This window comes from Emydura macquarii, unplaced genomic scaffold, assembly GCF_026122565.2.
Source record: "Emydura macquarii macquarii isolate MOO-44397 ecotype Brisbane River unplaced genomic scaffold, CSIRO-AGI_Emac_v2 contig_629, whole genome shotgun sequence".
NCBI classification, from domain to species: Eukaryota; Metazoa; Chordata; order Testudines; family Chelidae; genus Emydura; species Emydura macquarii.
The window spans coordinates 8,425,726-8,437,295 of record NW_027130766.1 but is presented as its reverse complement, the minus strand read 5'-3'; the positions used below and the strand labels follow the sequence as shown (position 1 = coordinate 8,437,295).

General features: G+C 58.5%; 1 protein-coding gene across 1 annotated transcript; it reads right to left on the bottom strand.

Annotated features, from left to right (window-relative positions):
- Positions 1 to 8,993: 8,993 nt before the first annotated feature.
- On the bottom strand, positions 8,994 to 11,570 carry EIF1 (eukaryotic translation initiation factor 1). Its single transcript, XM_067541294.1, has 4 exons — positions 11,376 to 11,570; positions 10,854 to 11,017; positions 10,246 to 10,347; positions 8,994 to 9,842 (listed from the first exon to the last, which is right to left on the bottom strand). The coding sequence occupies exons 1-4, from the start codon at positions 11,404 to 11,406 to the stop codon at positions 9,798 to 9,800; spliced, it is 342 nt and encodes a 113-aa protein (XP_067397395.1). The 5' UTR covers positions 11,407 to 11,570; the 3' UTR covers positions 8,994 to 9,797.

The following is an 11,570-nucleotide window of genomic DNA, read 5'->3' as shown; positions in this document are numbered from 1 at the left end:
ACCCAAGCGCCAAGCCCCTGCTTTTTAAAGGTGGTGCAACGGGTAGGCTCCGCCCCCTGGGACGAAGCCCCGCCTTCATTTGCCCCACCCCGGTCTCTGCCGGCTCAGTGATTCACAGGGCCCGTGGCTGTGACACGCTGCACATGGCTCACCTGGCCCGCAAGGCCCAGCACAGTATGGCCCAGGCCCACCCGGGCAGCAGCATCTTACAGTAAAAGCGTATTAAGGGTCTGGGGGCGGGGGGGGGGGTCCAAGCACCAACCCCACCCCTGCGCTGTGTGTTGCAGGGGGTTGAGTGGCAAGTGTGCTGAATGGTGCACGCACACACACACACACACACACACACAGAGCAAGAGCGTCCATAAACCCCCTGGCAAGCCAAGCAGTCCCGGCCCAGCTGAGCTGAGTGAGCGGCTCAAGGGCTGGCCGCTCCCCTCGGTTTCCTGACGGCTAAGGCAGGTCCCGCCCTGCTGCCCCACGCCCCGGCAGGTCCAGCTAATGCAAAAGCCGGCTCCCACGCCAGTGCCGTGAGCCCCTCCCTGCCCAGCCATTGGTGCCGGGGGCGCTGACCCTGGTGTCCTGGCCCGGTGAAAGGTGGGTCAGTAGCTCCCCTCCGCAGCATCACCTGGCATGGCTGCTGCGCGGTCCAGCAGAGACTCACTCGCGGCCAGCCAGTGCCATGGAGCCAGCCAGGGCCCAGAGGGGACTGCCCCCCCCCCCCCCGGGCCGTGGTTTGTCACTGCAGGGAGCCGGGGAGGTGTCCATGCCAAGCACGGCAGCAGAGCCCTTGTGGCCCACCCCCCCCGGGGCGCCATCTTCCTTGGACGTATTTGGCCAGTCAAGCCCCGGTGGGCCTGGCCCCGTAGCAAGACGGGTGCCGCTGGCTCACAGGGCAAGCGGTGCCTGAGCCAGGCATTGGGGGCGGAGGCGGGGCAGGGCAGGGGCAATGGGGCTGGTTAATGACAGCAAACGCCTTCTCCCCATGCCTGGGCAACGGCTCCTCGTGGGTTCCCGGCGCAGGCTCCACGGGGGCCGTGCTGGCATGAGGCCCTGGCCTGGCTGCAGAGGGGGGGTTCGGGTGTGAGGGCACAAACAGCAGCAGCCCTGGGCGCCGGGATCCCTGGGCTGTGCCCCACGGCACGTGCAGGGCGCGTGGAGGGGCCTGGAGTGGGGGGGGGGCTTCCCCTCAGTCCCAGCCAGGGGCTGCCCCTGTGCACACAAACAGGGCTGGTGTGTGTGTGTGTGTGTGTGTGTGTGTGTGTGTGTGTGGTCTTGGCTGGGGGGGGGACACAGTGAAGCTGAACTAGGCAACCCCCCCCCAGTTCCTGCCCCTGGCTTCTATGCTGCCTGGCACCAACACACTGGGTTTGTTTCTGCAGCCCCTGGGCGGGGGGCGGGGGGGGGGGCCCAAGCAATAGGTCACTGGGGTGTGCGTGAGCTGCTCTGGGGGTGTTGTGGGGCTAGGACTGAGGCTAGGAAGCCAGGTGCGCGTGTGGGGTTAGCTGGGGGACCCGCTGGGAGATAACATCAATTGTCTGCATGGCCAGGATCGCTCCACTAGGAAATGGGTTGCTAGTGGACAACCCCAGCTCCCCTCCCCCCACCCCCCCCCAGGGCTGGTGGCACTCGGTGTGTGTGTGTGTGTGTGTGTGTGTGTGTGTGTGTGTGTGAGACCCCCCCCCCCCCCGCCCCTGCACCAAGCATGGCCGCTCCCAAGGAGGCTGCAGGGCGGGGCCCCCTCTGGGCTCATCTGCCAGTGCAGCAGAGCATCCGTGGGGGTTAGTGGGGGAGTTCCCCCCCAAGGGGGGGGCTCGCTCCTAGATGGGTTTTTAATTCCCCAGGGACCTTTTCAAAGGGTCGTTTTTCAGGACTCGCGACAGCCCTGGACCGGGGGCTCCGCCCGGCGCCTGTTGACTCTGGTGATCAATGGTGTGAAACGCGCACTGCCGTCCCTGCGGCTTGTTTAGAGAATCGACAAGGTGCCAAGCCCGTCACCGCAGAGCACCCGCAGGTCACCGCGTCGCCCGCCACCCAGCACCGTGGCACCATGGGAGCAGCTGGTGGTGGTTGGGGAGGGGGGCAGGACCCATGTGCTTTGCTGGTGTGTGCTGGCACGTTACGCGCCTCAGTTTCCCCAGCGCCCTAACTCGCTACCCCTCTGAGATGGCCCCTCGTTTTGGGGGGGGGTTCAGCCTCGAGACGGTGCTGAGGCTGGCAAGGTCTGTGTGGTGGGCACCTGCCCCCACCCCCCCCCAACTAGCAAACGGCCTGAGATTTCTCCGCTCCCATTTCATGCACCAGACACCAAACGGGTGTAGACAGGAGTGCGCTGCTGCCGTTCCTCTTCTGCAACGGACTCTGGCGTAGGAGTGCAGGCCCGGGGGGCGGGGGGAGGCGCCATTTCCCCGCCCAGCCAGCCATGCACCGATCAGTGGTTGGTTAACCAGGCTGGCCTGGTGCATGGGGGGGTGGGCCCTGGTCACACACGTTATGCACCTGCCTCTGAACAAGGTGACGTTCGCAGGCTGCCCTGGCACTCAGCAGGCTCGGGACAGACCCAGCAAGTTGTGCCGCTGCCTGCGTCCCGCCGGACGGCTGCGCTCGAGCACCGTGGCTGTGGCCACACACCCTGGGCCACCCCGGCATGACGCGCAGGGCCTGCTGTCACGGCTCGGGGCCAGAAGTGCCGCCATGGCTGATTCCCGCGTTCAGCGCTGGCTGGGCTGGCGGCAAGTGGCTCAGGCGCTCACGGACGCAGCACCACGGGGGGGCAGGCAGGGTGAAGCGCTCCGGTGCAGTGTAAACACCTGCCCAGCCCAGGCCAGGACGGGTTCGGGGTGGGCGATGGCCAGGGCCTGCCCCCCATCACCGCACAGGCCAGCAGCGCCTTCGCTACCGTCGCCGCCTCGTCCCGCCAAGCCTGCAGAAAAAGCCACTCTTGGGGCAAAGTCCCTTTGACGTGGGCGGGGGCAGGCCGGGCTCACCCCCAGATGTGGCAGCCGAGCGCGGGGTTGCTTTCTGCCACAGGCTTTTGTTTCGCCTGAATTCCTCGCCCGCTCGCTGCAGAAAAACCCGCCTGCGCCCAGCCCCAGCAGAACGCGCTCTCCTCGCCACGCCACGCCGGGCCGCCTGGATCGCTTGCAGCGCGACGTGGCGCCTTTTAGTTTCCAGATCCTCCCGGCGCCTCCTTCCTGCCGCGCAGCGTTAGCCGGTTGTCCTGAGTGCGGCGCGTTGCTGGGCCGGGGCCTCTCGCTGGCGCATGCGCGAGGAGGAGAAGTTCTGCCTGTTTGGGCCTCACGATCGCTGAGACGCTGTTTGAGCCTCCCCCCCCCGGCCCCTCCTTTAAGGGACCTGACCCAGACACAAGGGCCTGGCTGGGTTCTGGAGCGGGGCCAGAGCCTGGTGAGAGCAGGTGCTGCCCATGTGCGTAGCTGGGCTCATTCCCCACCCGGCCATTAGCGGCTGTGGTGCTAAGAGGCGCAATTGGAGCTGGGTTTGATCCCCCCCCCCCCCCCCCACACACACACACACACACACACCCCATAAACAGGGCAGAGCAGCGGCTGGGGAGCCAGGAGCCTCGTTCAAGTCTTGGCTCTACCAGTGACTTGGGGGGGCCAGTCACGTCCCTTCTCCCTGTAAAATGGGGCTCATGGGACTGGACGACCAGGCCTGGGTCACTCGACAGTCGCCCCCGTCTGTTCGTTCCCCTTGAAGGCCCTGGCACGGGCCACCAGCCCAGGCCCCTTTGGTACGTGCGCTGAGTGCGAGCTGTGAGTGTTATTACACACGCAGCACAGCAGCTACAAAAACCACACACACACACACACACACACACACACACACACACACACACACACACACACACACACACACACACACACACACACACACACCCCGTTACACGTGGTCCGGCGCCAACTGGCCCGCTGGTGTTTCCCCACTGCTGCCTTGACGCGTTTAGTGCGTGAGCGTCTCCTGCTGACGCCTGCCTTGCCCTCCAGCCTCGGGCTCACGTCCCGCCAGGGTCTGGCACCTCACATGAGCGGGGCGGCAGCCAGCCAGTCTCTGCCTGTCCCTCGCTGACCAGCCAGCCTCCGGCAGTGGCCGGCTCTGGAGTCAGGAGCCCAGGCTAGGGGGGCCCCACTGGCAGGCACATCACACCCCCGCAATTCCCATGTGTCAGTGCAAACAGTGCCGGCTGCGAGGGGCACCTGGGATCGGGGGGGAGGGGGGTGTAATAACTGGAGGGGCTTAGGGAGAAAAGCACCAGGCAAATGCAAGCCACGCGCTGCACTATTAGGAACGGGACGTTTGTCTTGGTGCGCCCCCTGCTCTGCTCCAGCGCTGGTATTGTACCAGCTCTCAGGCCCCCGTCCCCTGTCCGGGGGTGGGGTGGGGGGGGTGTTATGAGCAACCTGAAAGTGGAAAATTAATGGGCATGGCTGCAGCAGCTGGATTTGGAGCCCCACAGCTGGGCGAAGCCGAAGGCAGGTGCTGGGAAAAGGGGACCCAGGAGAAGGCCGAGCCCTCACCCGGCCCCTGTGCGGTGGGTCGGTAGCAGGACAGGCGTGGAGACACGCAGCAGGTTTTCCAGGGTGAAACACAGACCTAGGAACTGCCGAGGGGCTCCGAGCCGCTGGCGCTGCCTGTGCTTTAAACCATGAGCTTAGCCAACAGCTGGACTGGGGAAGAAACGGCCTCGGCCAGCTAGCTAACAGCCAAGGATGCTGCCCTCTGCTGAGGTGCATTGTGGGAGGTTTACAGCTGCCTCTGCCTTCCCGGGAGTTGGCCACATACAAAATCCGCTCCGAGCCCCACAAACTTTCTTTCCACAAAACTCCTTCCAGTCTGGCTTCCAGAACAAACAGGCTGGGCCTGGCCAGGAAGGCAGCAAATCCGCCAGCGTCCCACCGACCGATGGCTGGCTCTCGGGAGCACTTCCTGCAGGCAACACAAACAAATTGTTCTGCAATTATTGGCCCCTATCTCGGGCTAAATGAGCCGTTCTGCTGAGCGGAGTCAAGTGCTGGTGTCACCCACTTAGGTCTCGCTTGCAAGCCCCTGGGATACTGAGTGCATTTGTGGAGTGACCCACGGGGCCCGACCCCCCTTACTCCCCCGGCTTATCAGGAGGGCAGTAAATATTCGTCAGCCTGCACGGTCCCTGCTGGGTTCCTTCCCAGAGCAGCCAGGCTGGTACTGCACCCCAGACAGGTTGCCAGAGCAGAGTCCCGGGTTCAGCATGGACGCACCTCGAGGCCCACGGGTCGCCTCTTCCAGTGTGCACGGGGCTCCCTCTTGTGTTCGCACAGCAGCACGGCCGCCCAGGGCTACGGCCGGGGCTAAAGGGGCCAGTTAATGTCGCTTGGGAAGGGAGTCAAACAACACCAGGAAAAGCGCCTGCTACGGGAATAAGAGTGTCCACACAGGCGTTAGCCCAGTGCAATGCTAGCACAGGGGTCCCCCAACTGTGGGGTGCGTCCCACTCACTGGGTGTGGAGGAACGTTTGGCGGGGGGTGGGGGGGGAAATAGCAGATTCTGGGCCAGCCCCCATGGGAGTGGGGAGGGAGCACCACCCAGCCCTGCTCTGCCTTGAGCTCTGCTCCTGCCCCAGCCCCTGGGCATGGCATGCAGGCTTGACACCCAGCTCCCACCTTGGCCCCTAGGCACAGTGCCCAGCATCCGGCCCCTTTCCCAGCCTGGGCCCCCAGCCGCTGTAGCCCCGCTCCAGGCCTCGAGCCTGACCACAGCCCCCCCCTCGCCCGACTGTGGCCCCACGTCCAGCCACAGCTGCGGGTGGGGGGATGGATGGGGTAATGAGGGGCACGGGGTAAAAGGTTTGGGGCCTGCTGTGCTATCAGTTTAATTGTGCTGCCATAACGGGTCTGGCGTGGGGTGGAGAGAAGACGTGGTTTTCAGCTGAATTGTTGAAAACTCTGGTGGAAAGCCTGACCGCACGGAAATGAATGGGAGTTCTGCCATTGATTGCACGGGGGCCAGGATTTCAATCTGGTTTAACGCCTAATGAATGTCTAGAAAGAAAAAAGAAGTCTTTGTTAGAGATTCGCTGTGAGCTCAATTCAGCTTAAAAAAAACACTTCTCTCCACTGCGCACCAGACCCGACCTTCTAACGCTGATGAAAAAGACCTTGACAAAGCCCTCTGCTTCCTTTCTAGATCAGAACGCAGTGGTAACAAGGGACCTAGCCCAATTATTTTGTCCCTTGCAGAGGTTATTAGTAGCAGCAAGCCACGTACCTGCAGGTTATGTCCAGCATTGGGTGACTCTCACAACATGAACGCCTCATATTGAGGGTGGGGAGCATCACTGAGACCCGACTTCGCACGTGTGCAGTCAAGTTTCCAGCAGGGGCAGTAGCCCATTTCCCACCCCGAGGAAAACTGTGCCGGATTTGTACTGCGGCCGGGAGCAAACGCCCAACACACACAGCTTTACAGCCCCACTAGGTAGGTCTCCTCTTCCTGCCCCCAGGCAGGGACGTGGAGGGACAATGGTTAAAAGCTGCACGGTTGGAGTCGTGAGGGGCCCACAATGCGAGAGGGAAGGTGGGTGAGGTGCTATCTTTTATGGGACCAACTTCCACTGGTACAGAGCGTGCAGAGCTCTTCTCCAGGTTCAGTGCGACTGACTGAGCGCAACGTGGCAGCGGAGGGAAGGGAACCAGGGGCAAGCAGCAGTTTAACGCTAGGCGCTGGCACGACCTATTTTAATAGATAAGTTACTTAAACTTGGCTAAGTCACTTTATCCCAGGCTCAACAAGGCCTTTACCCCCTCAGGCTTGCTAGGCCGTCTGCATGGCAGGGAGATCGCGAGGAAGGCCCAGCAAAGCTGCCAGCGGTCAGCAGGGGAAGGATGCACAGTCACCGCTCTCACGCCTGTACTGCTGGGTGCTCTGGAAATAAGTGATTTACTCCATGAAAGGTCATTTGCATACTAGCTGCCCCACTGTGAAGAACAGCCCTTGGCCCGGCAGGCTCTGGCTACCACTGCTTTATTTTACCACGAGGGTATTTTCCTTCTGCTCCATCAAAGCACAGAGGGGCAGCATTGCACCAGGCTGATTTTGTGCACAGGTGCTGGGGGCTGAGCAAATACCTTCCTAGGTCTTCACCCAAGTGAATTTTGAGCAACAGCTTCCGCCCCCATTTCAATACTGACTCGAGCAGGCTCCATTTGCATTCCTTCCCCTAGGAACAGAGAGTCATTGTTCTAAATCACAGCTTTTGTAATGGAGTCCCCCCCTGCCGCTTTGTGTAATTGCAGCCAATTGCTTCCCACAGCCCAGTGGGAGTTTTGTAGAACTGCCAAAGCACCCCCTGTATCAGAGCAGTGGAAATCAGGTCCGACATCAAAGGGTTGTTTGAGGGAAGCCAGTCAGACATGACTCTAATTTAACAAACAGGAGTCTGCTAAAAAGCAAAGACAGCTCCCAGCTGGCCCCAGCTCTCAGTGCCTTCCTATCTGTTCCAAGTGAGAGGAGCTGACTCTACACGACCCCTATTACAAGACACTGCAGCATCTGTCTTCCTCTCTCTACCGTAGGGTTACATCCCTCCTAAGTCGCATGGGGCATCTGCCAGGGCGAGCCAGGATCCTGGCCCTGTTCTGATCCATTATGGTAAATCCTCCAGAGCTTTCGCACTCCGCAAAAGTACAAGTCCTGCCACTGCTGGCAGAAGTCTCACGCTGGAACTGCTTCTTCCCCACTCTGCACAACAGGGCCTCACCCCAGAAAACTTCACTGGGCTCCAGCGAAGCTTTATACTGCATTCCAGAATGTGCCTGTGTTAGAAACACCCACAAACCACCCAGCAAGCCCATGCTTTTTGCTGGTTGTGACACAACACTGCATGACATAAGGTGGGGGAGGGAATATCTTTTATTCGACCAGCTTCCACTGGTGAGAGCTTTCAAGCCACAAAGCTCTTCTCTAGCTCTGGGAAAGGGACCAGCATGGCTACAACTACATCGCATTGCACATTACAGTCACCCACAGCCTATTACTTACTCAGGGATCAGCCTGTGCACACTAACCCTGCAACACAACTGCCACATTTTGGCCTAGAAAGGCAGCTGCATAAATGGCTGACCTTTGGCTCACTTTACGGTACTTGTGCAGGGCGTAAACGTCTCTTAAATAAAGCTGCTGTCTCATTCTGTAACAGCAGGGGGGGGATTTGCTATTCTAACAAGGAAATGGTGCCAGCACAAACAGGCTTAGTAACTGCTATGGTGAGTTTGTTTTCTGCTTTGGCTGACACCAGGAGAGGCAGTTCTCACCTTGTGCTAGAGCAGCGCTGTGTAGACACAGCAAGGCAAGGCTCATACTGCAGTAAAACCAGGTGCTGCCACCACACTTGTATTTCCCTGCTTCCTGCCTGCAGCCCACTTACACACTATTCACATAGAAGCACAAGAACAGCCGGATTAAGGCTCAGCACAGCAAAGCCCTTGCTGTTAGCCTGTCATTCTAGGCAGACACAGCTGCTCATTACCATACTGAGGAGAGGCCGAGGCTCTTGCCTGACTTACTGGCAGGTTGCAGCGCTGTCCTAGCTGTTGTGCTCAGGGCATAGGGACAAGGTGGGTGAGGTTGGCAATGTTTCATCGGACCAACTTCTGCTGGTGAAAGCAACTTTTGCACTTACAAAACATGTTCCTTCAGATCTGGGACAGGTCCTTGTGTCACAGCTAATAGGTGAGCCAGTCACTTCCCCCACAGAAGCTGGCCCAGTGAAAGACACCGCCTCCCAGACCGTGTCTGTAGCAGCAGTGGCTATTACTGCCAATTCTAGCACAGTGGAAGGTTTTGTTTGGTAGCTATGAAGTGCTGAGGGAGCTGATGCAACAAAGGAAACCACCTGAACTTTAGTAAGTCACCTCAAGGTCATTTCTTACCCTTTGGCCAGCACAGCAGCAAGCAGAGATCCTCTGGCTCAAACATGAAATTGAACCCACCACACAGATGTTTTTGAAAACCATTTTTATTTAAATAAGGGTTTAAATACATTACATACAACATTAAAACTGAAACCAAGAATCTGTTGCTTCACAGGGCATTGTGCAGCAGATACGAGTAACATGTAAGCTCTGCAGCTCTATTTGATCCAAAATTGATCCCTTGTCAAAAGTTTAACCCAAGGTAATGTTTTCTTTGAGTACTCTACCCCTGTATCTTTGGGCTTAATGATGACAGCTGACTTGGCCTGAGGTCAAGGCATTCAGCCTTAGAATAGCCTTTCTTCCAGGTATCTCCTAAGGCAGATTTCTTCAGTTACTCTTCTTGGTCGAAGTCAGTTTACGCATAGACCTCTACATCTCCAGAAGCAAGCACTGCCTACAGGATGCTATTTTCCCATTCAGCGTCACAGCTCATGTTCGGTGCCTTACTCCATTTAGGACCACAGCAGGCACCGCAAATATTAAAGTCCATTTAAATGGAAAGGAAGCTGGACTGAGGAGAGATTCAGGCAGTCTCTGGACACATGTGGAGTCTCTGGACTTAACACAAACTTCTGGTTATTTTTAGCTTCAGGCTGGACACTGCCTGATTTACCTCGGTTTAAATGAGGGACAGCAAGACGAGACAGCATGGCTCTTGCCAGTTTATTACATCGCTGAGTTACACTACTAGTCCAGACTAAACAGCGGACTTGAGATGGTTACATTACACAATCCAGCTGGTTTTAAACTTATGACAAGGGACAGAAGGGAATTTTACTCATCACAAGGTAGTCCTCTCACTTAAAGCTTCAGTGACCCACAGGCCCTTAAAACCCATGGACCTTCAGCTGGTCATCTTTAGCCAGACCGATCTGTGAAGAAAAAAAGAGACACATGACCATGCCTTACAGAACATTAACCTGTTGGGCCTCTGACATTCAGATATTGGCTAAGCACGACACATTAAGACTTCCAAAGCTCCTGTCACCAACGAAACAAAGCTACAACATCAAGACTAGACAGAGTCCCTAAAAGGGCTAAAACATTATAGCAACACAGTGAAAAAAATATAGGCAATTTCTCCATTCTCTTTTCTGATACTTATTCTACCTTTTGGTATCAGGAAGTACCAGATGTAATGCAAACAGCTGATTAAACCACAGCAAATGCCGGCATCTCGTCAATTTTAAAGAGATTGTATTACAGTTATAAGATTGTATTCACTGTATTACTTTAACAAGTTTGGGGTCCAAATTCAAGAAGGGAAGATCATACCTCTATGAGGAACTGGCATATGTTCTTGCGCTGGTCACCTTGCAGCTGAATCACTTCTCCATATTCAGGATGCTCAATCACAGTACCATTGCAAGCAAATTTCTACAAGCAGAGAAGTCACACGTTTAGCCAAAAATGCAGTGCAGCTCCCATGTCAGCCTGCCCCATAACGCAGGAGGCCACATGCACACCATATAAGGTCGTCTTTTACAAGGCAAGGCCGGAAGGATGTTTACATACTTCCTCCCGTTCCTGGAGCACTGGTTTTAAAAAAGCAAAACTTTGCAACTATTTCCTTGGGAGACCCGAGGTATGAGTTTTTAACACCAGCACCACAGGCCAATGTTTGTCCAATGGATAACCCTGCTCTAGTGGCTCCCTTGGAGGCGTCCGGCTTCAGAGGACAGGCTGCCAGGCTAGACGGGCCATTGGGCTGCCCCAACCTGGCTGTTTTCAGAGGCCCCTCCCCCCCCAGCCAGCTCGTTTTTGGGGACCCCGGTCCATGAACTTGGAAGCAGTTGGGCTTTGCCACTTGATATAACACCCCCCCAGAGCCCGCACCCCCCTGGGGGGATTATTTCCCGCAGCCCCTCCCCCGCAGCCCCCACCTTCTTGAAGGCCTTCACCAGCTTCTTTTTATCGTAGTCATCCGCGATGCCCTGCACGGTGGTGAGCGTCTTCCTGCCGTTGCGCTGCTGGATCCTTATGTGGATGTAGTCCTCAGTGCCGCCAGGGAGCAAGTCATCACCCTTACTTGCATCAGCAAAGGGGTCTGCGGGGGGGAGGGGAGAGCAAGAGGGCGCGTGAGTCCCGCACTCCTGACGTCACCGGCGCACGAGGAGTGACCTCAGAGCAGGCGCGGGCGGGAGGGAGCGAGGGAGCCGCGGCCCCAGAAGCCCCTCCCCCCTCGCCTCGCGACGCAACCGAACGAGCGCTCGCCATTGGGCGGCGCCTCCGCCCGTCTGGGCCGAGCCCCCGCCCCCCGCGCGCGCGCTGACGCAGCGCGCCGGGGAATAGTAACTGCGCCACCGAGCAGCGCCGCCCCAGGGCGAGGGCGAGGGCGAGGGCGAGGGCGGAGCCCCCCCCCATCCCCCCCGCCTGAGGTAAAGGCCCGGCCCGGCCGCGCTCACCGAAGGAGTGGAGGTTCTGGATAGCGGACATACGATACGCTTCGCTTCCCTTCCCTCGGTGGAGGCGGCGGCGGGAGCGGGCGGCTGGGCGGCGGGAGCGGGGCGGACGGCGCGAGACGGGGCTTTCTCTCTCTCTCTCTCTCGGGAGGCGAGATCGATGCTCTCGCTGCGGCTGCTCGAGACCGTGTCAGGGGG